Genomic DNA, 25,923 nt, shown 5'->3' with positions numbered 1-25,923 from the left:
GGGTGTTTGCTGGCAGGGGCTCATGGGAATTGTAGTCCATGGACAACTGGAGGACCACAGGTTGACTACCCCTGCTATAAAGTGAAGCCCAACTTTTCCTCCATCTCCTTCACTAAGTGTGGCCCTGACATGGCAGATTTCTCCTTGAAGTAAGCAGTACCAGGGCTGGCTTACCAAGGTGGCTTCTGGCCATATATCAGCCACTTGGGCCATCTTCCTTTGTTGTTTAAGACATTAAGGCCATATTCCAGAGAGTTTCCAGATGAGCCACTCTTCCTTCCCTTGATTTCTTTTTTTTTTTCTGCTTAACATTTTTATTGAAAGTTTTACACAACCACACAAAAGACACAAAATCTATAAAGCATTACTACCTACACCCCTTAACCCCCAATATCAACTAATAATAAAGACACTTCCCCCACAAGCCAAAAACATACAATAACAACAACAACAACAAAAACATTTAGGAAAGACCCCCAACCATCTACAAATCCGGTTCCTTAATTTTCGAATACCACATGCTCAAAAAATATTATTGAAAATCCAAATTTCACAATTAAATCATTCCTTGACCATTCATAATTATAATATATATCCTTAATTAAAAATAATAATATGATGAAATACATATTTACAACTAATAAATGTTTACTTTAGAATACACTTCATCCTTGTCTTAACTAATTTATTCAACATAACCAATAATACTACTCTCATTTACCTTATTACTTTTAAGATAATTAACAAATGGCTCCCAATTTTTTATAAAACTATCTAGCATTTGGTCTCTCATTAATATTGTTAACTTATCTAATTCTGCATACTCCTTAACCTTATCCAACCATTCATTTACACTTGGTATTTTTTCATTTTTCCAGTATTGAGCATAAATTATTCTTGCTGCTGAAATCATGTAAAGTAATAGTATTCTCCTTGCTTTTACTATTTCAGGATCCAAAATATTTAATAAGTATAGTTCTGGTTTAAGTTTCAAGTCAAGCTTTGTTATTTTCCGAGTATATTGATGGATCTGTACCCAAAATTTTTTTGCCTCTGGACATGTCCACCAAAGGTGATAAAAAGTACCATCAACCAATTTACATTTCCAACATTTTGTTAAACCATTTTTGTATATTTTAGACAATAATAACGGAGTCAAATAACATCTATACAGCATTTTGTAGTAATTTTCCCTTATATTAGTTGCTAATGTAAATTTTATATCTCTTTTCCATACCATCTCCCATTGCTGAAGCTTAATAGTGTGCCCTATATTTTGTGCCCAACGAATCATTGATTCTTTTATCACTTCCTTCTCAGTATCTTTTTTAAGTAACATATTGTAGATCTTTGCAATTAATTTCTCTTCTTGTTCATATATACACAGATCAGCCTCATTTTTTAAATTTTCAAACTGATAAACCTGTCTATCAGTTTTGAATTTGTCATATAACTGTCTATATAGAAACCAATTGCAGGTACCACTTGCTACTGTTATATCTTCCTTCTGTTTAAATTTTATTTGCTGTTCAGAGTAATCTAACAGATCTCTATATTTTAGATACTCCTCTGAGTGCCATTTTTCCCTACCATATAATGCCTCATGTGGCGACACCCAGTATGGAATTTTTGGCCACAATTGGTTCTTATATTTAGACCAAGTTCTAAACAGTGCCCGCCTTATACAATGATTTTTAAATGTTTGATGTATTCCTGCTTTCCCAAACCAGAGGTATGCATGCCAACCAAATTTTAAGTCATGACCTTCTAACTTTAAAATATAATTATTTCTTAACGTTAACCAGTCCTTGATCCAAACAAAACTTGCAGCATGATAATACAGTTCTAAATTTGGTAAGTTCAATCCACCTCTTTCTCTACTATCAAACAAATTTATTAACTTTATTCGTGGTTTCCTTCCCTGCCAAATAAATTTTGATAATTCCTTTTGCCAATCTCTAAATGGTTTCTCAGATGATATTATAGGGATTACCTGAAATAAAAATAACAATCTGGGTAAAATATTCATTTTAATAGCTGCAATTCTACCTAACAGAGACAGTGGTAAATTCCTCCATTTGTCCAAATCTCGTTTTATATCACACCAAGTTTTTCTATAATTATTATCAAACAATGTATTATTTTTACCAGAAATTACTACTCCTAAATACCTAATTTTCTTCTCTATTTTAAAGTTTGTTTTTGCCTCTAAAGTCATTTGATCCTTCTTTTGCATATTAAGTGCCAAAATTTTAGATTTCTGATTATTTATTTTAAGCCCTGATACTAAGCTAAACTTCTGAAATATTGACAAAGCTTTTTGAGAAGATGATATTGGATCTTCTAATAACAGAACTATATCATCTGCAAAGGCCCTAATTTTAAATTCTTCTCCCTTAATTTTTATCCCCTTAATCTCATTATCTTCCCTTATTTTATTCAATAATATTTCCAAAACCAAGATAAATAATAATGGTGAAAGAGGGCATCCCTGGCGTGTACCTTTTCGTACATGACACATCTGTGAACACTGTCCATTAATCTTAATATTTGTTACCTGTTCCGAATATATCACTCTTATACCTTTCATAAATTTCTCTCCTAATCCCATCTTTTCTAAGCATTTCTGCATAAACTTCCAATTAACGTTGTCAAACGCCTTTTCTATATCTAAGAAAATTAAGGCTGCTGGTTTATCTATATGTAAATTCAAATATTCTATCACATTAATCACAATTCTTAAATTATCTTTAATTTGTCTTTTAGGAAGAAAACCTGATTGTTCTTTTTTAATATAGTCTTTTAAGACACTTTTCATCCTTTGAGCCAATATATCTGAGAAAATTTTATAATCATTATTTAACAAAGCAATAGATCTGTAGCTTTTGACATCCAATACCTCCTGTTCCTCTTTGGGAATTAGCGTTATATACGATTGTTTCCATGAACTAGGGATTTCCATTCCTTCCAATATGTCATTCATAGTTATCTGCAGGGGCAGTAGTAACTCATCTATACATGTTTTATAAAAGATATTTGAGATCCCATCAGGACCAGGAACTTTATTCAATTTACTTCTTCTTACACTCTCTATAATTTCGCTTACTGTAATAGGTGCATTTAAAAGTCTCCGTTGGTCATCTGTAATAGACATTACATTATGTTGACTTAAATAGCTTTCAATTATTTTTTCATCTATTTTCTGATCCCTATACAAATTTGAAAAAAATTGAACAAAACGTTCTTGAATATTTTTCTCTCCTGTTAATACTTCTTGTCCATCTTTTAGTTTTATTATTCTTCTTTTTGCCTTTTCTTGTCTCAATTTAATAGCTAGCCATCTACTTGGTTTGTTAGCAAATTCGAAATTATTTCTTTTAATAAATTTCATTTTTTTCTCCATATCAGAATCCATTAACATAGAGAACTGCCTTTGAAGATCTTTCTGTTTTTGCCTTAACTCATCATTAAAGGGGTCTGCTTTAATTTCTTTTTCAATTTTTCTCAGTTCACCTATTAATTTTTTCTCCTTTTCTCGCTGTTTCCTTTTTAATCTTGCACTCAGTTGTATAAAAATACCCCTCATAAAAGCCTTAGCAGTGTCCCATACAATGTAATTCTTGACTCCATTATTTAAATTGAATTTGAAAAATTCTTTTATTTGCTTTTTACATTGTTCTACCATATCTTTGTTTTTAAATATTGCTTCATTTACTCTCCACATCATCCTCCCCCTGTTCGTATCCTTAAGTACCATTGATACAGCATTATGATCTGAGAATACTTTAGGTTCAATATCGACTTTTAATGTTTTCAAAGCTAAATCTCCTGAAACCCAGATCATATCAATTCTAGATAGTGACTTATGTCTATCAGAATAAAAGGTATAACCTTTCGAGTTCCCATTTTTCAATCTCCATATATCCATCAGATTCAAATCTTCTATCATATCAAAAAAAGGCTTAGGAAGCTTTCCTTTTGGATTCTTAACCAATTTACTTACTTTTTTATCTAATTCTAAGTTTACAACCCCATTGAAATCTCCCATTAAACACCAACTTTCATATTCCAAAGATGAAATTTTTTTAGTTAAATCATAATAAAATTTCTGTTTTCTCTCATTTGGCGCATATATTGCTAACATCATAATCTTCTTACCTAGACAACTAATTTCCACCCCTAAATATCTTCCTCTGTCATCCTCGATAATTTTTTGTGGAGATAATAACGGATTAATATACATCACAATGCCATTCTTTTTAACATTATTTGAAGCTATAAATTCATTACCCAATGATTTATTAATTAACAAATTACTGTTATTTTTCCTAATGTGTGTCTCTAACAAACAAGCTACATCTATCTTTTGGTTCTTTAAGTAATGAAAAACCTTTTTTCTTTTCTGTGGTATATTCAAACCATTAATGTTCCAAGACCAAATTTTATAACTCATCATTCAATAATTAATATAAACAAAAATACAGGTTTTGAGTCTTATCCTCTTGATCCTTGATTTTCCTCTTCTGTCTTTTCTTCTTCAGTTGAAAAGTCTCTTTCAAATTTCTGCCAAAAATCTCTTGCCTGTTGTAATGTTGTCAATCTATATTTTTTTGTCTTCCATTTAAAGGAGACTCCCTCTATTTCTTCCCATTTGAAAATTATTCCATTCTTTTTCAAAGCTTCAGTCAGGAAGCCATAATCTCTTCTTCTTTTTAGAATACTAAGGGGGATTTCCTTCATAATAGGTATCTCCTTTCCTTCACAGACAAGTCTTTTTGTAAAATGCAGTTTTAACACATCATCTCTAGTTTTCTTCCGAAGAAAGAATACCAAAACATCTCTAACAATATTTTTCATTTTAGAATATCTTGAGTTCACTCTGAATACACGGTCTATTTCCACTTCTAAAGCCTCCTCTGTTATGTTAATAAATTCAGCCAGTATTTTAATCATTTTTTCTCTAATATCTTCAGCCTCCTCCTCCTTAATTCCTCGAAATCTCAAAGTCCCTTCTCTCTGTCGCAGTTCCAGACGTGCCTGCTCAACCATCAAATTCTCATGAACTTTAACAATATTTTTCTGTTCCTCATTTATGCTTTCCATTTGTTCATTCATCTTTTTAAACTCTGAATTTAACTTTACAGTAACAGTTTCTATAGCTTTAAGTTGAGTTATTTCTTTTTTCAACTCTCCTAGTTCCACATCCATTCTTGACAACTTATCTTCCATTTTATTTAATTTATCTTCAATGCCGTTTAACCTTGAGGTTGCATCAGCTTTAAATTCAGAGAGCATTCCTATTAAATAGTCCAATTTAGTTGATTCAGAATCTGTACTATTTTTTCTCCTTGAGGTGGCCATATTCTCTCAAACTCTCTAAATATTTAACTCAATATAGCCTAATTCACCGTTTGATTTTTAAACAATGAATACCATATGACATATGCAGCTTCCAACTCCTCTTTTATGTCTGCAGACAGCTTTGTTCAAAAGTCTTCTAATATATAAGAAGGGAGTCCTTGTTACTCTCAAGTAAATTGTTACCGGCAATTAATTATAGCTTGGTATAGCGAAAACTCCTTTTTTTACATCTGTCAAGACCATAAGTCAGCACGTTTCTTTTCCAACCTGGTATGTAGACAGCTTCCTTATTCAAATACATTCATCAATCTTCTTTAAATTGGAGATAACAGCCATTGCCGGCTATAGGAAAACACTATCCACTGAGTAGCTTGATGGAGCCTTATCTCAAACAGCTGGAACCCCTCGGAGTAAGTAACTTCAAAGTGTATCCACGCCGCTTTTAAAAGACTTATCGGCAGCCTGGACACCCCCTTTTCGCAGGGGGGTGGAAGTCTGACAGAGGAATAAAAAAATATATATCCTCTATCGCATACTTGCTCAGTAGTAGTGCTCAGCTAAGAAAGCTGAGCTGCCTAGCCCGCGATAGCCGGAACCGGAAGCCCTTCCTTCCCTTGATTTCTGAGGTGATTTGGCAGCAACGTTGAGTATGATTAATCTCTTAGGTAAATATTCTTTCAGCTTGCTGACAAGTCCTCTCTGAGCGGAGGCAAAAAGAAAACTGAGGGAGGAGTACTTGCCCCTTCCACATCACATGACTTTTGGGTGGGCAAGTCAGTCTCCTCTGTGAAAGAAGCGGGAACACTCCTGGGATTTTAAAACATCATTTTAAAGCTGGCTAGCTCTTCTCTGCTGCAGGACAGCTGAGCACTCAGAGTTATTTAACTCTTGACACTTGCAGGGCCTTGGGATTAATAGTTAAATGGTGCTGGAACTGAGTCATACTTAACACCTATGCAGATACTCTCAGCAGGGTATATAACATGAATTATGAGTGGTCAGTCAATCCCACATACTTCAGGGGAATTTTAGATATATTGGGGTACCCTGTAGTACAGGGGTAGTCAACCTGTGGTCCTCCAGATGTCCATGGACTACAGTTCCCATGAGCCCCTGCCAGCGTTTGCCCCTGTCATGGACATCTGGAGGACCACAGGTTGACTACCCCTGCTGTAGTAGATCTCTTTACCACTATGAAATCTGCAAAGGCTCTAGTAAATTGGAGGTGCTTTTCAGGTCCATTGTTTGGGAACTAAGATTTATTCATTTCCCTCCTTTCTGCTTCTCAGCAGGGTTATAGGAAAAGATGAAGACAGACCTGGCATGAGGGATCCTAATTGCCCCCTTTTGGCCCCATCAAATGTGGTTTGCAAAGCTACTCATGGTTTCCAAAGGAGTGTATATTGTACTCCCAGTGGTACTGGACCTGCTAACCCTAGGACCTCTGTTCCATTGTGATGGTGAGGAAGATACAGCTGTAGGTAGTTTTTATCTAAAGGTGTACATGACATTTTGGTGCAAAGCTGTAAACCCGCTAACAAGATACTCTTATGGGCATAAATGGTTACGCTTCGAAGCCTGTCCCTACAGCTGCTCATTAAGTATCGTTCCTGAGTACTTGTTATCTATAATCCATTCAGGCTTAGTGTGTTTTTGGTTTGGTTGGACACCCTTGGTGTCAATGGCCACTTTTTTGTGAGGAAGTGCAAGGGTTTTGATTTTGGTTCATAAGTCACCCCAAAGTTTTGAGAGGCTACAGTGATTGTTACAGTTGGTTCTAACTCAGTTGATGAAAAACTTCTTTTGAATCATTAACTTTGGTTTTGTTAGCCTTTCTGCCTTTTCAGGTGGCCTTCTTGGTAGCCATCACATCTGCTAGATGTGTGAGTGAGCTGGCTGTTCTTCAAGTTGATTCCCCCATTCCTTAAGGTGTTTGGTAAACTGTTTGGTCTTATACCCCATCTTAGAATTTTTACCTAAGGTGGTATCTTAAGTTCCACCTATCCCAACAGGTAGTTCTCCTGGTATTCTTCCCTCCCCCTACTTCTCATGCAGAAAGGGAGTCGCACATGTTGGACGTCATAAGATGAACATTTATTATCTAGCGAGAGAAATTTTGAAAAGAACATTTTAATTAGTTATTGGGGTCCTAGGAAAGATAAAGCTGCCTCTTCCTAGTCTATTTCCAGATGGGTGGTTGCTGCTGTGTGTTCATGCTACCTGTCAGCAGGTAAACAATATCCAGTTGGACTGAAGATACATTCCACCTGGTCGATGGCTATATCTGCTGTATTTCATAGAAGGGTCCCCCCCCCATGCTTGATAACTGCAAGACTGTGATCTGGTCAAGAGAAAATACATTTGTGAAACATGCATTGAGCCAAGAAGTAATGAAAGACTGAGAAAGGTGATTTTGCAGTCTTTATTCCAATGAGAGATTCACCCCTCAGCCTGAAGGCTATTAGTTGCTTGTAAATGGTCCCAATGTGGGGTTGCATCAGAAGATGGAAGATGAAAATAGAGTTGCACTTACCTATAACTGTTGTTCATTGATGTCTTCTGTCCAGACACACATTCCCTCCCTTCTGCCCTGCTGTAAGCTCACACCTACAAAAAATGATGAATACAATTATGGAGAATAATGAAACTTAAATGTTTTTCTGTGATACTTATTGGAAGAGCTTACAGCAGCATAGGGGAACTGAGGGAGGGGAGCAGCCCACTCACAAAGCACGTATCACATGTGGTGGGAAAAGTGATATGTGTGCCAGCTCCCATGGGATAGGGCACCTCCATTTTAGGAGGTTTTAAGCTAGGAACAAAATGTCTATGGCCAGCCTGTGCAGGCGCAGTCCCAGTGTTTTGTCTGCACAGAAGACGTTGATAAACAACAGTTACAGGTAAGTGCAACTCAGTTTATTTGTACCTGTTGTCTGTCAATTTTCAGGAAATTCATAAGGGCATTAAGGCATCTAAAACTTATCTGAGGAAATGGCTCTGGGGATATATTGTGAAAGCCTCAGAGCCGAAAGGAATCAAGATTCCGGTCTTCATGGTGTATTTCATCAGAAGTGTGGCAGCTACATGCTTCAACATGAATGCTCCAGAGTCTTGCCTTTAGGGATCAATATCAGCATGTGTGAGATGCTACAGAACTGACTCAACTTTCTTGCCTGATGTGCTCTTCAGGTGGGGAGTCCTTCAGCATGTTGTCTTGTTGAAGTGGGATTTGGCAGGCAAACCCTCCTTAGATGGGGATCACAGCTTTCAGGCAATTCATCAGTAAGGGCGCCCTCCATCCTCCAAGCTATAATGGCATAGTGGGACTTACTGTGAAGTTCATTATGTTTGGAGACATGGAAGGCATCCTTCCCCCATCCTGAGTTAAGCAGCAGGCAGGACCTTCATCCTAACTGGAAATAGATTCCTGCTTTAAACCTGTCTCAAGCACAGGTCACTACCTTGCTGACAGTTCTGTTTTCTTGCTGTTGCTTTCTTGGGAACTTCCTCCAGTTTGTGTTTTCTAATTCTTTGGATTTGTAGTTTTGAGTCCGGTGTTTCTAAACTATGAGTGACACAGCTATGGAAGCCTTTGAACTGAAGGAGGAAGGCGCCACCTGGCAGTGGAAACCTCAAATTGCAGCCCCATTTCTTGCCTACAGTTTCTTGCAAGAGGCAAAAGGCAATTCATGCATCTTAGGCCCATGCATTGTTTAATCGTGTAAATAATCATGTAAATAATCATGTAAATGGGCTGTTAATCTTTGTGACCCTGGAGCTTGATTCATTGTTGGTTGAATCTAAGGAGATAAGGTAGGATATAAATATTTTATCAGTGATCAATCAGTGAGGATTTCTTCCCGCGGTTATCCTCTTCACATAGAAATGATGTACCAGGACATCATTATACAAGATCAGTAGGTTCTCATTCTAATATCTCCATTTTAACTCTATGGACTTCAGGGAATTCAGGATTTGCACAGACTGAAATGAATTTTTCTTTTTCATGTGTTGGTTTTATTTCTTGGTTGGTTTTATTTCTTATTTCTGTACTAGTAGCTCTTCCCCAAAGCATTCCCACAAGCAATGCTGCTCTCCTGTGCTTCCTGAATAGTTAGCCCACAGTTCCATTTGCAGGTAATTAGCACATCTCTCTTCCCAAACTCACCGTTGACTCATAGTGACTGGTCAAGAGATGTTTGGAAGTGGTTTGCCATTGCCCGCCTCTCCATCAGAACCCTGGTATTCCTTAGGGGTTTCCCATCCAGATATTAACAAGACCAGCCATACTTAGGCCTTGTTGCTTCAAGAGTGCTCACAACTGACTGTTTTATTTTACAGGAAATTTGGTGAGCGACCTCAACCGAAACGGCTTACCAGGTAAGTCGTGGCTGTTGCATTGGTTCTTGCAAACAGTATTTCAGTTATTCCTGGGCCATTTCAGACTGATGGGCAATCACAGGGTTGAAGGTTACACCATATGAAAAGCTTAGAAATCAGGAAGCATTGCTGTGTCTTCCTCCTTATTTAAGACTTATGTAGGTGCATAAGTCCTGCCTTAGTATAGTTTGTATGACTGGACAGTTTGACAAAACAATACACTTCTGCATTATTAAAAATAACCTCTTGAAAGAGTATATTTGTCTCATTGTGCCAGTGCCTATTATTTTAGACATATATTAGCCAGAATTTTTCAGTGGAGCAAAATTTGTATGAAGTTGCCTGCTACTGAAACTGCATCAGTTGTCCTGCCTGACTGTGAGGGAGCCCATCGATAAAATGGCTGTAATTGTTTTAGTCCTGTTTCAGGGGTAGTCAACCTGTGGTCCTCCAGATGTCCATGGACTACAATTCCCATGAGCCCCTGCCAGCAAACACTGGCAGGGGCTCATGGGAATTGTAGTCCATGGACATCTGGAGGACCACCGGTTGACTACCCCTGTTCTAGAGGACCTTTTCCATACCAGGAATTCGGCCTGGTCCAGTGCTTGTCCTATCATGGGGATCCTTGTTCCCTTGCCACAGGCTGACTGAGAGCCTGAGTCATGTCAGGCCCGGGACCACCGAAGGGCAGTACCGACATCGTCCAGAAGTGGAAATTAGCCCCGCAACTGGACGAGTGCTGGCCGGGCCGAATTCCTAGTGTGGAAAAGGTCCATGAGGGTCAGATCTTAGCCAAGGCTGCCCCTCTCCTGCAGACAGTTCAGGACTTTCCCCCTCCTTTCTGTGTTACCTAAGAAGCCAATCATAAATGTTGAGTAACCATGACACACCAGGCACTTAAGTATCTTGTTGTTCAACTGCTTGTGCTTAAATAGGTTTTGCCTTCTGGCAAAAAAAAAACCTTTTGGCATTTAGAAGCATGCAAATTATCTGATATGCAAAATAAGTTTTGATTAACTTTTATTTTGCTTTTTATTTTTTAGAGAGGCTATGAGAAATTATTTAAAGGAGCGAGGTGATCAAACAGTCCTAATTCTTCATGCAAAAGTTGCACAGAAATCTTACGGAAATGAAAAGAGGTATGGAAAATGTAATGTGTGACGTAGCTCTCCAGCTTTTCTAGCTTTGCTGGGGCAACTGTAAGATCTCCTCCTCTCCTCCCCCCCCCCCCCGTTCCTGGAAGTCTCATTTGATGGATTAAAAAATGATGCATTAAAAATTGTTTCTCCAATGTCTAAAATAGGTGTATGTGATGATTTTGTTTTGTCCATGAAATGGCCCTAATGTTTGGCATTTAGAAGCAAACCAAAAGAGAAAAGCAGAAACTATTTTCAGTTGATGCCACAATAGAAGGTTGCAGTGGAGAAGTTTCTGGAGAAATGTGCTATGACAATCAGTTCTCTTCTTCAGCTAACTCTTCTTCAGTTAAAAATAATTGCTAGCATTCCCTCATTCCTATAGGTTAGGGGTGGCCAAACTGTAGTTCTCCAGATTTCCAGGAACTCCAGCCCCAGGGCTCATGGTAATTGTAGTCCCTGGACGTCTGAAGAGCCACAGTTTGGCCATTCCTGCTATAGGCTAAAGTTCACTGTTGTAGACTAATTTGATATAGAATAAAATGTTTTGTAAAACACTAGGATTATTGGAAAAGGTGTGCTTGAAGTACTTTGAGAAGATTGACCAAGGGTATGGGTACAAGAAATCAAACAGCTTTGAGTCTGAAAGGGTACAGAGGAGAGCGACGAAGATGATCTGGGGCCAAGGGACCAAGCCCTATGAAGATAGGTTGAGGGACTTGGGAATGTTCAGCATGGAGAAAAGGAGGTAGAGAGGGGATATGATAGCCCTCTTTAAGTATTTGAAAGGTTGTCACTTGGAGGAGGGCAGGATGCTGTTTCTGCTGGCTGCAGAGGAGAGGACACGCAGTAATGGGTTTAAACTTCAAGTACAACGATATAGGCTAGATATCAGGAAAATGTTTTTCACAGTCAGAGTAGTTCAGCAGTGGAATAGGCTGCCTAAGGAGGTGGTGAGCGCCCCCTCACTGGAAGTCTTCAAGCAAAGGTTGGATACACACTTTTCTTGGATGCTTTAGGATGCTTAGGGCTAATCCTGCATTGAGCAGGGGGTTGGACTAGATGGCCTGTATGGCCCCTTCCAACTCTATGATTCTATGATTCTATAATTCTATGAGTCCCACAGCATGCTTGGCTTTCTTTCACTAAACGTGGTGGGACTTGTAAAAGCAAAGCTTTGACTGGGTTGTGTCTGAGACTTGTATCTAATCTGGAGCAGTGTAGATAACAGAGCCGTGTCTGAGTGACTTCTACAATTTTGCAGTCATAATTGTGTCACAGGGATTATGATTTTGCAGGGAGTGGACGGTTTCAGGTGAGCATCCTCGGAATCTCATTTTTAAAATGGCAGGTTTTTAGAACTTCAGGTTATGGAGATGTATCCTCAGTGCATGGTAAAATCTTGGAAACCCGGACTGGAGCTTCAGCACTAAAAAGACTATTTGCTTAAGTTCTGATCCTTATAGTAGCCATAGTGAAGGACAAAGTTAGCATGTGCATATAAGCCAGTTTCCTTTCTGGTCATCAATAGAGGTCCCCAGACTCACCTTTTCTTATGTGGCTTCTATTAATTTTGTGCATAACATATGCAATTCAATGAAGAATGCCTAACACAGGAGTGATCCTAATGTGCCTCGTCTCTCCCTTAGGTTTTTTTGCCCCCCTCCATGTGTCTACCTTATGGGTAGTGGTTGGAAGAAAAAAAAAGAGCAGATGGAGCGGGACGGCTGCTCTGAGCAGGAGTCCCAACCATGCGCCTTCATCGGGATTGGAAACAGCGACCAAGAAATGCAGCAGCTGAACCTAGAAGGAAAGGTGGGTTGAGGACTTCTGTGTTACCTGCAGACTGCCAGGCCGATGGCTGTCTAGTTCATTTCCAGTGCTGGGAGGCTGATTGCTTTGCTGTGTGACTTGGTTTCCCTTCAGTAAGACCTCCCTTAACTTTCTCATCTCATGTTCATCCCATCCTCCCTGATTCCACTGTTCCATTAGGAGCTACTCTGATCAATAGTGGGTAGCCGTTTGATGGTCAAGATAGTAACCCTAGTTTTATTGATAGTAGGTTTTATATCAACTTATGTTTTTATTGTTTTAATATACTTCAAATTGTATTTTTAACTGTGTTGTTAGCCGTCTCAAGACAGCAGCCGAAGAGGGGCAGGGTACAAATAAAATAAATTGATGTTGTTGGTGGTGGAGCAGGATTTGAGTCCAAAGGCACCTTTAAGACCAACCACGTTTTATTCAAGGTGTGAGCTTTCGTGTGCATGCAGACTTCCTTATCGTGGAACAAGAATCATACAGATATAAGGAGAGAATAAATTAGCAGAAAGTTAGTAAACAGTGTGCTCACAAAACACAAAACACAAAAGCTCACACCTCGGAGAATACTTGGTCTTAAAGGTGCTTTGGATTCAAATTTTGTTCTGCTACTTCAGACCAACACAGCTGCCCACCTGAATCTAATAATCTTTACACCACTCCGCGGAGCGGTATAAATAAAACGCTAAGGGGTGGGGGGTGGGCTCAGTCCGGGATGGGGAACAGTGTCCATTGGCCCCTTCACCCAGCCTGTCAAGCGGAGGGCCCAATCAGAAGGTGCCAATTGGCCCCTTGGACCCAGACTGACAAATTGCGAGCCTGCCCGCCGACATGCCAGGTAGGCAGCCGACCAGGACAGACTTTCCAGTACGGCGGCAGGGGGCCGGGGGGGAGATTTAACCATGGCCAAAGGGGCAGCCCTGCCGCATCTGGGCTGCTTCTTTGCCCACCACAAAGTCCCCACCACTGCCAACCTCCTTCCCCTCTTGCCGTGTCCTCTTTCCTTTTGCGTTCCTACATTCCTTCTTACCCTCACAACAACCCCATGAGGTAGGCTAAAGCCACAAGACTAACCATCTCAGGGTGACGTTTCGTGGCAGAAGGGAAGGAGCCTGTGCAGTGCAGTCCTTTGCAGAGTTGCTTCACATCCAGTGTGCTTAGAGAGGAGCGGATTCCCACAGGGTTGCAGATTTAATATATTTCAAAAAAATTTCTTGACTGTGACAACAAAAGAACTACACAGTAGAGCCATGCTGAGAGATAACACAGAGGAAACGGGTCATTTAATTTTTGTTAATATTATTTACCTGAAAAGATTACTTTTTTTTTTTTGCATTTTGCCTCTAAAATGAGCTGATGTTGATTCAGGACTGCATATATGTCACTTGGGTGTCTGACTTTGGGATGCAATAGAAAACACTGGTATGTTCTCTTCCACAGAACTATTGCACAGCTAAAACCTTGTACATATCCGACTCTGACAAGAGAAAGCACTTCATGTTATCAGTAAAAATGTTCTACGGTAATAGCGACGATATTGGCATGTTCCTCAGTAAACGGATCAAAGTAATCTCCAAGCCTTCTAAAAAGAAACAGTCACTAAAAAATGCGGACTGTGAGTATTTACCTACAACTGTCTTGTGAATCTGTGAGTACTCCAGGGGTCCCCCAACTATTTTGAGTCTGTCAGCACCTTTAGTATTCCAACCGGGTACAAAATGGCTGCCAGATGAGGTGGAGCTAGTCACAAAATGGCTGCCATCGCTTAGCTTCAGTCACACTCTGAAAATCCTTGCACTGTGGTGGCAGCTGCTGCCAAAGCAGAGTATTTAAAAATCTGTACCATCAGCCAAATGGGGAGCCTTGCTGCACAAAAGCCTACACCAGGGGTGGGCAAACTGTGGCCCTCCAGATGTCCATGGACTACAATTCCCATGAGCCCCTAGCAGGGGCTCATGGGAATTGCAGTCCATGGACATCTGGGTGGCCACAGTTTGCCCACTCCTGGCCTACCCACTTTTTAAAAACACTTGGGCTCCAGGAAAGGTGTTAGCGGCCCAAGTGTTAGGGACTCCTGGCTTAGTGCATACAAGCAATTTTGTGTGGGTTTGCTTTTTTAAAGACACACCTATGAGTTTGCACTTGTAGCATTTTTCCTCTTAAGAAATCCTTTATCTGTGGATTTAATGGAGTTGCTTGTACGAGCCATTTAAATTTATGCGTTTGTTTCAATGCAAGTGTTTTGAGCGCCCTGTCCTGTTTCTGGGCTGACATACTGAGGTCTTTTTTTTTTTCCAGTGTGCATTGCATCAGGGACTAAAGTGGCATTATTCAATAGGCTCCGGTCGCAAACGGTTAGCACCAGATACTTGCACGTAGAAGGGGGAAACTTCCATGCCAGCTCACAACAGTGGGGAGCCTTTTACATTCACCTCTGTAAGTAAAAGTCAAATCGTTTTTTAAAAGCCCTTGATGGCATATGATCGTATGACCTCATAACCTGCCCGCTGTTGCGTATAATCCCTGGATGGGTTTCATTGCATTCTGAAACATCTCTTTTGTGCAGTGGACGATGATGAATCGGAAGGAGAAGAATTCACCGTTCGAGATGGCTATATCCATTATGGGCAGACGGTCAAGCTTGTGTGCTCCGTTACTGGCATGGCACTCCCAAGATTGGTACAGTTATTTACTTTATAAACCTGTCTTTCTCCCCACACTGTCTCACATTATTCTCTCCTTTTCTATTGTATTCTCGTAAGAACTCCATATGATAATAATAATTTATAATTTGGTTATTTCTATACCGTCTCTCCCCGCAATTGGGTTCAGGATGGTTTGCAACAGTAAAAAACAAACAAACATTAAAGGGTTAAAAATGCAGTTCCACTTCTCCATCTCCCTCCCCCCATGCTGCCTTTCTGTCTCATGCAAGATTAATCACATTAATCATAGGGGAAGGAGCCTAAAAGAAAAACCAGTAAGTTGCATCTCATTGTACAGTATTTGGATTCCATAAGGGAAGGTTAGGCTGAATGTGTGTGACCAGCCTGTGGTCACCACAGGCTTCCACGACAGAGTGAGAATTGAAACCTGCCCCCCCCCCCCGAGCACATCCTAATACTTTGTCTGACTTTTTAATGGATCACAGGCCAGCAAATGTTCTTTTTCTTAGCTATATTTCTTGTTTAGGCCATGAGAGGTTTGGCCAACTTGTGAGAAGACATGTTATCTGATACAGTGTAGCCCAGGCAGGGGCTCATGGGAATTGTAGTCCATGGACATCTGGAGAGCCACAGTGGCGGTTTACAAGATAAAACCACTAATAACCATACCCCTTAATAACAGCAGCAAGATTGGTATAAAACAAGTCTCTCATTCCCTCCCGGAGCCACCCCCTGACGGGATACGCAGGTGTAAGGGCAGCGGTCTGATCTAGGGTTGTGTGCAGCGGCCAAGTCGGCCATTCCAGGCTGATGCAGCCAGCACCGCACTGCAGGGGGGAAGGGGAGGCATGGGTGCCGGTGCGTAACTCGGCACACGTCTGTGTGTGTGCACAGAGTTATGCACCGGTGCCCGTGGCTCCCCCCCCCCCCCCCGGTAGCGTGGCACTGGCTGCGTCAGCCTGGAATGGCTTATTCGGACACCACCGTGCATAACCCTAGCCCATGGGTAGTCAAACTGTGGCCCTCCAGATGTCCGTGGACTACAATTCCCAGGAGCCCCTGCCAGCAAATGCTGGCAAATGCTGGCAGGGACTCCTGGGAATTGTAGTCCACAGTCCACAGACATCTGGAGGGCCGCAGTTTTGACTACCCCTGCCCTAGCCTGATCCCATGGAGGGGCCGAGCTGATCTTAAGCTTGCACCTTTAGAATTTAAAGCACCTTGAGAATTTCAGAGTCCATCATACATGCTGAATGTGAGACTTATGGTAGTTCTTTGTTAGTGTGGCACATGCCTCTACACGCTTCCCCACACTGAGGAAAATTTTCCCTCCAAAAAGAAATGGTGTTCCCTCAGAGACTGAGTTAGCCTAATAGCCTGGCTTCCTTTGCTAATTAATGAAACGCCCTGCCCCACCCTGTCACCATTAGAGCTTTTGAGCTTTCTTCAGCCTTGGAACCCTTTGGGAGGGTGTTGAGTTGTCTTTTCTTAACAAGCCCTTTGTCAGAACTCAGGTTACTAACCGAAGGTTTTTACTAACTTTTATTTTACTAACAAATGAAAGAGGGAATGGGATATTGGAATGAGGAATGCCGTTTATTTAGTTTCACACTTCCTAGTTCTTAGCTGCAGGCTTTTTCAGCGGTTCTTAGGCTTTTCTTTCAGCTGTTCAGGTTTCTTTATTATGTTTATTCCCAGAACACCTTTGTTTTTTCTTTTATCTTAGTCTTTTGGAGTTCCCCTGAACTCCCCTGGTTCCTAGAAGGTGGCACTCTTAGCTTGTACCACAACTTTCTCCCTTCCTGGATGTGAACCAGTATCCCACTGCCTTCTGAGGTAACTGAAGCTCCTTCTCACACACAGGAGACTGAGGAAATTCACACCCCTGATTTCCCCTTCCTAACTAGACAGGGATCCCCTTTCTCTTCCTTATAAGACTTCTCCTTCCAATTTGGCCTTATTTGGGTGCTAACGCTTAGCTGCCCAAATTCTCACTGTCAAATACTTGTCCCTAGTTGTCCAGACACTGTGTGGTTTAGCTGTCAGTAGAAAGCTCTGTTCTCTCATTGGAGTTTCTCCTCAGAGGAGTTTATCAGCTAAGGATCTGTCACAATCAGACTTCTCCCAGACCACTCCCCGGCTTAGACGTCGAATGCCTTCCCCTCCCTCCACCCCACAGCCAGTAGATCAACTCTCTCAGCTGCTGCTGGCCAGTCACAGGGCTTTGGAGCTGCCTGTAGCTCTGGCTCTGCCTGCCTTGTAAGGATTTATAACCTTAACTGTTGCTGTCGTTTCAGCGCATAGATCCTTGTTTTTCAAATGCTGTCCATCATAGTTAGCTAGCTGGTATACTAGCTGGCCCTAACAGGGATATCTAGGGATATTTATTTCTATCCAGGTGTATATGCTGGCACAGAACATGTGAAGCCCATCCAAATACACTGGCATTCTAACCTTTTCTTTGTGCTTTGTGTGCAGATAATTCGGAAAGTGGACAAACAGACCGCATTACTAGATGCAGACGATCCAGTGTCACAGCTCCATAAGTGTGCGTTCTACCTTAAGGATACAGAAAGAATGTATTTGTGCCTTTCCCAAGAGAGAATTATCCAGTTTCAAGTAAGTTAGTCGATTAAACCAGTCATACAAAATGCAAAACAAATTGTACTGCAGCAGTGCTTAGTCAGGGCTTTCAGAGCTGTGGATTTTAGCCACATGGGTGTCACTATAGGGACCCTGGAAACAGGCTGGGTGGTTTTTGGCCCTGGGGGAGGCTATGGGAAAGCCATATAACCATACTTAGTTCTTTTGCAGGTGGGTGTAGGCGGGATTATTTTGAATAAGTTGAGCTCCTGTTAGGTTTTTCTGAAATATTTCCCAAAAGACTATAAAGCTGAAAGTTGGTGCTGGGATTTGGTAAATTTGAGAGACCTGGAGAAGATCCAGGTAATCAATTTCTTGGTTTATTCTGCTCCAACCAGGACTTTGAGGAAGAGAGGTGACAGAGGAGGCCTCAGGGAAAACTGTAACATGGAAGCAAAGAGTTGGGAAATTATGTAAATGAATCCATATTTGACCTAACATTGGTTTTTCCCAAAATCTTATTTTCTTTGCTTGCAAGTTCCTGTTTCTTCAGGGGTTTGTCAGTTCTGTATGTGCTTTGCTCCCTGCATAGGTGTAATATCAAATCGACCACTAGAGGGAGCAAAATGTATTTGGAATAACGCCCCAGCTCCGAGGAAACAGGAACTTGCATAGGGGGAAAATGAGAATGCAGACAAGATCGCAGCACATTGGCCTCGGCACAGTGCAGCTTAATGCTTACCAGCCTAACTCTCGAAGCCGCTGTCCATCCAAGTAGTCCATTGCTGAGGCCGTAGCATGCTAATACTTTGTGGCTGAATGTGTCTTTTATAAAGCAGAGTGGGCGTACGAGGGATCAGGAGCTGCCCCCCTTCCCAACACACAGACCCGATTTCTAATCCCGACATGTGATTCTTTATCATTCAAAAAAGGCGTTCTGCCCCCCCCCCCAGTTTCTCACATCAAAGCTCAGCTGTGTATTTTCTATGCCTCTTCATCAGTGTCTTGCCTAATTCTGCTGCTTCCCCCTGCCCCTCCCCCAAGGCCACTCCATGCCCCAAAGAACCAAATAAAGAGATGATTAACGATGGAGCTTCATGGACGATCATTAGCACGGACAAAGCAGAGTACACCTTTTATGAGGGGATGGGACCGGTCCATGCTCCAGTAACACCTGTGCCTGTTGTGGAAAGTCTTCAAGTAGGTTCTTTTTTAGTTTGGGTTTTTATTTGATGTTCTCTTAGTTGTTTCCCACTAACAGAAAGGGCGGGTTGGATGATTCTCTGTCACTCCCTCCCTCCCAACTCTTACACTGGTGGAATGCTGCCTTGTTATTTAGCGTCATGTGCTTTATATAGCCTTGAAATTAATGTATGTAATCTTACCATTTTGGCTTCTTTAGGCAATCATATTTGTTGCAAAATACCATTGTTTTACCATTGTGCACACTTGTGCACACATTTCATCCTCATAGGAGCTCTGTCAGGTACATAAGAGTCAGTGTAGGCTGGACCAAGTTCTTGGCTGAGTGAGGTTTTGAATGCAAATCTCTATTACCTTGATACCCATCCAGAGCACTGTCATATTTTTCTGGTGAGCGTCCCACCCCCCCCACCCCCCATGGTGCCTGCGTTTGCAAGCATGCTTTAGTTGCAGTTGCATGGTGCATCTTTAGGTGTGAACTTAAATGTTTAATATGTAAACAGGCCCTTAATATTTTGTGGCTTATGAAATATCATCTCTATTTTGGCCTGGTTTCATTTGGGACTTTGGCCTAGATGCAGATTCAGAAGACCTCTATTGGCATACAAAAAAGAAATAGGAAAAGTATACCATAAAGGGTTAATCCTTCTACTGTTACGAAACCAGATGTAGAAACTTGGCAATTGATTCAATTACTAGAGTTTTTGTTGCTTAGTAAGAAAATGATCTGGCCTCCTCATCAAATCAGTTTCATTTGGTAAAGGGTGTGTCGATGAGCTGCCCACAAATAACGGTGCACTGTGGACTATAGAAAAACACATTATGATGGTTTCAGCACAGCCACAATTACAGGGACATGTTCTTGCAGGGGTAGGGCATTTTCAGAACAGCATTTTGGCCTAGTACTACAGGCACGTGAAAGTAATGAATGTTCTTTGAAGAAAAGAAAGGTGTTTACAACCTTTAACAAAAAGCAAAAGGGAAATCCTAATACATAATGAAGCTCACCCAGCATTCTTGAGACTTGTCCATACATTGTAAATCCTTTAGTAGTATGTTAATTTAGTTTATACAGATACATTATAGCTTTTTAAAGAAGGGGAGTTCTGTGGTTTTTCCCCAGTATACCCTAGTAACTATTTTAGCAGCTGTAAGCAAAGTTTAAACTCACCCAGTGTCTGAAGAAGCCATTGATTCTTTTCAGTAATTGTAAAAGGAATCTCTTTTCTCTGGCTGTTGACTCAGGAGACTTTTACTGATGCCAGTTAGTTCAACATAGTAAATTTTAGGGAGACATCTTTGATTTTGTTAGGTGGCGTTTTTGTGTATTCTCTGTTTTGCAAGCAATAATAGACTTCCTAACCTTTTTGCTTGGGGTCACCGTTGCCTTTTTTCTTCCCCAGCTGAATGGCGGTGGAGACGTAGCAATGCTGGAACTCACGGGGCAGAACTTCACTCCAAATTTATGTGTCTGGTTTGGGGATGTCGAAGCGGAAACCATGTACAGGTGCTGTGCTGCTCCTTGGGTCCTTTGTGATGGGTTTGGAATGTGTTGATGTGTGTGTGAGTTGATTTTTGTAGGCTTCACAAAAGTCTAAGATGGTTAACCTCTCTTTACCGATTGTTAAAGCCTTAAAATAAGCGAGGGTTTTTGATCCTAAAGAAAATGTGAGGACTCGCAGTGTAATAACCAAAAGTTGCCTGTCAGTTAGAATCTGATTAAAGATTCTAAGAAGAGCTGTGCTGGGTCAGAACGATGATTGATGTAGTCCAGCATCCTGCTGCAGGGCCAGCCAAAGGGCCTAGAGACCACAGTAACCCCCTCATGTTGCATCCAGTTTCCCAGATTCAGAGGTCTGGTGACTTTGAATGGGGAGGTTCCCCTCAATCACTGTGGCTAGTAGCCAATGATAGACCTATCTTCTTCCTAATGCATACTTTCAGTGGTTCAAGGGGATTGCGGAGAAGTCACCAATTTCTGCCTAGTAGAACAGCATCTTGAGCTTCTTGACAATCAGCTTCTTTAAGGATTAGGGCAGGGGTAGTCAGACTGCGACCCTCCAGATGTCCATGGACTACAATTCCCAGGAGCCCCTGCCAGTGAACGCTGGCAGGGGCTCCTCGGAATTGTAGTCCATGGACATCTGGAGGGCCGCAGTTTGACTATCCCTGGATTAGGGTGTTGACCCCTTAGGTTGCAAATCCATCCTTGTGTGCAGCGTGTTGAAATTTCAGGAGGCCGATTGAGATTTCAAATGGCTAGCCGTACAAGGTCTGCGCCTTGTGTAGCTACTTTGCTCCTGCATCAATGAACAAAATCATTAGAAATGTCTGCAAAGGAGCAAAAACCGTGGAATGAACTGTCCTTAAAAGCAAACCAACCAAAAAAGCACACACATCAGCTCAATAATGCACCATCCCCAAACCAACCACCCAGCAGAAATGAAGTTCCCCTTTAACCTAATACTCAATAAGTTAATAATATAAATATAATTTATTTAATTCATTTAATTTGAAACGTTTGGTGTAGTGGTTAGGAGTGCGGACTTCTAATCTGGCATGCCAGGTTCGATTCTGCGCTCCCCCACATGCAGCCAGCTGGGTGACCTTGGGCTCGCCACGGCACTGATAAAACTGTTCTGACCAGGCAGTGATATCAGGGCTCTCTCAGCCTCACCCACCCCACAGGGTGTCTGTTGTGGGGAGAGGAATGGGAAGGCGACTGTAAGCCGCTTTGAGCCTCCTTCAGGTAGGGAAAAGCGGCATATAATAACCCACTCTTCTTCTTCCTCTTCCTCTTCCTCCTCTTCCTCTTCCTCTTCTTGTTGTTATCATTGTAACTTACACGTACATGCCTGTTACCCCCACCCCCGAGCCAACTGGGAAGGGTGGGGTATAAAAAATCAAGTTGTTGGTGTGATTTGTAATAATCTATGTTTCTTCAAGGGTTCGGCTTTAGAACTGCCATGGTTCAGAATCTACAAGATTCCCGTGGATTCTCAAAATAGCTTGGATTGCCCCTTCTTAGCAACACGTGTCCTCGGCATCTAACCCCCTTCCTCCTGCCTTCTCACCAGGTGTGCCGAAAGCATGCTGTGTGTCGTCCCTGACATATCTGCCTTCCGGGAAGGCTGGCGGTGGGTTCGCCAGCCCGTCCAGGTGCCGGTAACGTTGGTCCGCAATGATGGCATCATCTACTCCACCAGCCTTACGTTTACGTACACGCCAGAGCCGGGCCCCCGGCCCCACTGCAGCGCCGCTGGAGCAATCCTCAGGGCCAACTCGAGCCTCCTGGCTTCCAGCGAAACGAATGCAAACAGCGAGGGAAGTTACACAAACGTCAGCACAAACCCAACCAACGTCACATCAACGGCAACGGTAGTTTCCTAACCACTGCTCTTGGTGCAGAACTTTTTATAAAAAAAAAAAAAAAGGAAAATTGACTTTCAAGTGCTTCAAACAATAAAACTTGAACAGTTTTTGTGGTTTCATGGGGGGGAGAGAATCACCTCTTCACTACTTATTTGAACTTCTATCACCTGCAAGTGCTGATCTCAACGCAAGCTGCAAATTAAGAAAGAAATCGAGAAATGGGGGAGGGGGGGAGGAATACGCTGTATTCAAAGTCTATTTTTAGCTGTCTTTATAAAAATGGGCATGAGCTTATAAAAATAATAAATGGTTCAGTGGGGGGGGGAGTTGAACTAGCAAACATGGACATAACATAGTTTTTATGGACCAAGGAACGCTTTAGTATAAAAGGTACATTTTCACCATACCTTTTTGTATCACGACATATAGTATGCTTTTGTTACCAAATAGTTTCTATATAATTTTTTTTTTCCTCTGAGCATTTGCTCTGAAGTATATTCAGGTTCCAAGCCTGACCATGCTTGTATAATCTAATTACCATACTCTTCCAGTTTTTTAATATATATACATATATATATATATATTTTTGGTCTATGGCTGGAACTGTTCCATTTTTTTAAAACTGAAGTCTTGTGACTTTTTATGAACTGATTTGTTTTTGTTTTTGTTTTTATTTTTCAGCAAGTAGAACCTTGTAAAGGCCAGCATATTTTTTTTTTAAGAGTATATGAAGTCTGTGCAAAAGCTTTAAAAAATGCCTCTGCCTTGCCTGCGATACATGCAATGTATGTTAACTTTAGAGCTCTGGGGGTTTTGTTTTTTTGTTTTGGTTTTGTTTCGGTCGTTGTTGATAGAGCTTTCTTTGTTTCCCCTTTTTATGTATTTATAGCATCGATCCTTGAGGTTTTTAACATTACAAAACATGGCCTCTTGTGCAGCAGTTTTCCTACCTGCTCACGTTACCGGCTTATGTGTTCATGTTTTAAAGGGTTCTCCCTTTCATTTCACAGTCAATACATGCGTCAGAAAATATGTTCAGGATTTCTTCAGGTTTTTTTTGTTGTTGCTGTTGTTGTTGTTGGCTAATCTTGTACATAATTTGATATTAATTGTAAGTTAATTGTGTGTGCGTGTGTGTGTGTGTTTTTAAGTGGACTGTTCCCAATAACTTCATTTGGCAGCATGGGTTATTTTTTTATTTTTTTGTCTTGTTGGCATACAGCAACGTTTTTCCTCAAGCATAGGCCACAGCTGGACTTGGTAGGTGCCTCTCCATCATAAGTCAGGCTTACTGTGGTTTTCTTTAAGCATCAAGCCAACCCTTGATTTAGTTTTGTATGATTGTTCTGTGTGCATGTGTGTAGAAGTGACTGTCCAGTGAAATGATAGTACTTAGAAAAGGATGAGAACCGACAACCAGTTGTAATATTCCTGTTCTCCCAGTGGCGTGTTAGCCAAGGATCAGTTGATAGCACTGCTGTTTCTCCTCTCCAAAGTGTTTTCCAGAAGCTCTTTATCTTCTCTTTCTCTCTCTCTCTCTCTCTCTCTCTCTTTCATTATATGTAAATGGGTCTAATGCAGGGGTAGTCAAACAGCGGCCCTCCAGATGTCCACGGACAGCAAATGCTGGCAGGGGCTCATGGGAAATGTAGTCCATGGACATCTGGAGAGGCGCAGTTTGACTACCCCTGGTCTAATGCATGTTGAAAGAAGAAAAGGGATGCATCAAGTCCATCAAAGAAAGTAGAAAAAAGTGGTGCTTGCAGGGAAAGCATATTTTAATATCTGTGAAACCCCAATGGATTTCATGTCAAGGTTCTTCGGGGGAATATCACTTTAGAGTAATTTAGAATGTGACTTTCAATTCAATACTTGCAGAAAGGAAAGTCACATTCTACTGAGAATTTGAAATGATATCCCCCTGAAGTTGACGTAAAACACATTGGAGTTTCACAGATGTTAGAGATTCTTTCCCTACAAACACCAGTTGTTTTTTTCTATTTTCAGTGTGCGTTGGCCCAAGCTCTAAAGCAGTGGTCCACAACCTTTTTATCACCAGGGACTGGTCAGCGCTTGACAATTTTACTGAGGTCCAGAGGGGGGGATAGTCTTTTGCTGAGGGACGTTGCTGCCGCCGACTGAGCCCCTGCTCTGCTTGCTTTCCCGCCGGCGCCCCTGACTTCCCGCTGCCCGCTGGTGGGAGCTGCCAGCAGCAGCTGTGCAGCGCCACACCAAGGGGGGAGCCCCAGCCATGGCGGCCACTGGAGAGCACCAAAGGTGAACCAGTGGCAGAGTGGCAGGGCACCCCCTGAGGTAGCAGCTGGGGAGGAGGACGAGGAGGAGCCCGCAGCCCAGTACCAGTCCCCGGACCGGGGGTTGGGGACCACTGCTCTAAAGAACACTTCTGCGTGTGTTTGGAGAATCTGCAGATATCACATCCACTCATGCACTCACAGGCTTTTCCCCATTCTTCTTTTCCTCCCTTGTGAGTTCCTGTATTTTAGTTTCTTTTTTTATTCTGCATGTGTTTTACTCCGTATAGGTCAGTTTGATATTACATTGGTTCATGTCGGCCTTAAAAACCTGCAGTTTAAATTGGCAGGGAAATCTGCCAGACATAAAGCAATGCAAAATTGAATTGACCACTAGGGGGAGTAAAACATGTGCAGAACAGGACACAGTCACACTCAGTCCATGAAGAAACAGAAACTTACAAGTGATGAAAATGTGAACATGGAAATGGCTGCGACTGAAATCCTTTATGCCCTGCCAATCCCACTATGAGGGATCTCAATTTTTTGGGGTCATCTCTATAGAGAAAGGGAGTTGCTATAGGAAAGAGGGCCTGAAAATCCAAGTCATGTATGGAAAGCCATGCATAACCTTTTGAATCTTCCAGCCATTGGGTTTTCTGCCATTATACACCCAGGAAGCTCAAGGGTTTGAGGTTTGTTTGAATGACCAAGTGACACAAAAATGCGTATCGGACCCAATTGTTAAACAGCCTTTCTGAGAAGATCTTACCATGAATTGATTGCCAAGAAACCCTTGTGAAGAAGAAAAAGTAATTTGGCTCTTGAGCTGCATTAGATGGACATTATAGATACTTCTTTTTGGAATTCGCTATGCTTACTCTTCCACCACATAGACCTCCCTCAACCTGCCAATTGTTTTTAAATGATTTCCAGTTTCTCTTCATTGGTGAGCATAGAGTTTATTGACTCAAACTCAGTCAATGTGTGCAGTCCTCACCCCTGTGACTATTAGGTTCTGTGTTTGTGAACTAGGGATGCCAGTACTATAGAGAGTGCCTCTTGGCTTGACTGCACATGTCCTTCACATTAAGAGGCAGTGTCTTCACTCTTTTTCAGCAGCACCATGGCTGAATGTTGCTTATC

At 41.5% G+C, this 25,923-nt stretch overlaps 1 protein-coding gene across 5 annotated transcripts in view; it reads left to right on the top strand.

The window, feature by feature from the left end:
• The window catches only part of RBPJ (recombination signal binding protein for immunoglobulin kappa J region), a 60,430-nt gene extending 36,680 nt beyond the window's left edge, over positions 1-23,750 (top strand). For 3 of the 5 annotated variants that reach the window (XM_077301483.1, XM_077301479.1, XM_077301480.1), the window contains exons 2-11: positions 9,703-9,741; positions 10,788-10,883; positions 12,530-12,695; positions 14,142-14,316; positions 15,000-15,137; positions 15,268-15,380; positions 17,846-17,986; positions 18,995-19,150; positions 20,557-20,660; positions 22,231-23,750. In XM_077301483.1, the coding sequence (XP_077157598.1) occupies positions 9,703-9,741; positions 10,788-10,883; positions 12,530-12,695; positions 14,142-14,316; positions 15,000-15,137; positions 15,268-15,380; positions 17,846-17,986; positions 18,995-19,150; positions 20,557-20,660; positions 22,231-22,543 (1,441 nt within the window). In that variant the 3' untranslated portion in view covers positions 22,544-23,750. Of the gene's footprint in view, positions 1-5,979; positions 6,822-7,503; positions 7,769-9,702; positions 9,742-10,787; positions 10,884-12,529; positions 12,696-14,141; positions 14,317-14,999; positions 15,138-15,267; positions 15,381-17,845; positions 17,987-18,994; positions 19,151-20,556; positions 20,661-22,230 lie in introns of those variants that run through there. The other 2 variants (XM_077301481.1, XM_077301482.1) reach the window with 2 other exon arrangements.
• The last annotated feature ends 2,173 nt before the right edge of the window (positions 23,751-25,923 follow it).

The sequence above is a fragment of the Paroedura picta genome, chromosome 10 (genome assembly GCF_049243985.1).
Source record: "Paroedura picta isolate Pp20150507F chromosome 10, Ppicta_v3.0, whole genome shotgun sequence".
NCBI classification, from domain to species: domain Eukaryota; kingdom Metazoa; phylum Chordata; class Lepidosauria; order Squamata; family Gekkonidae; genus Paroedura; species Paroedura picta.
This window is presented reverse-complemented; position numbering and strand designations above follow the sequence as displayed.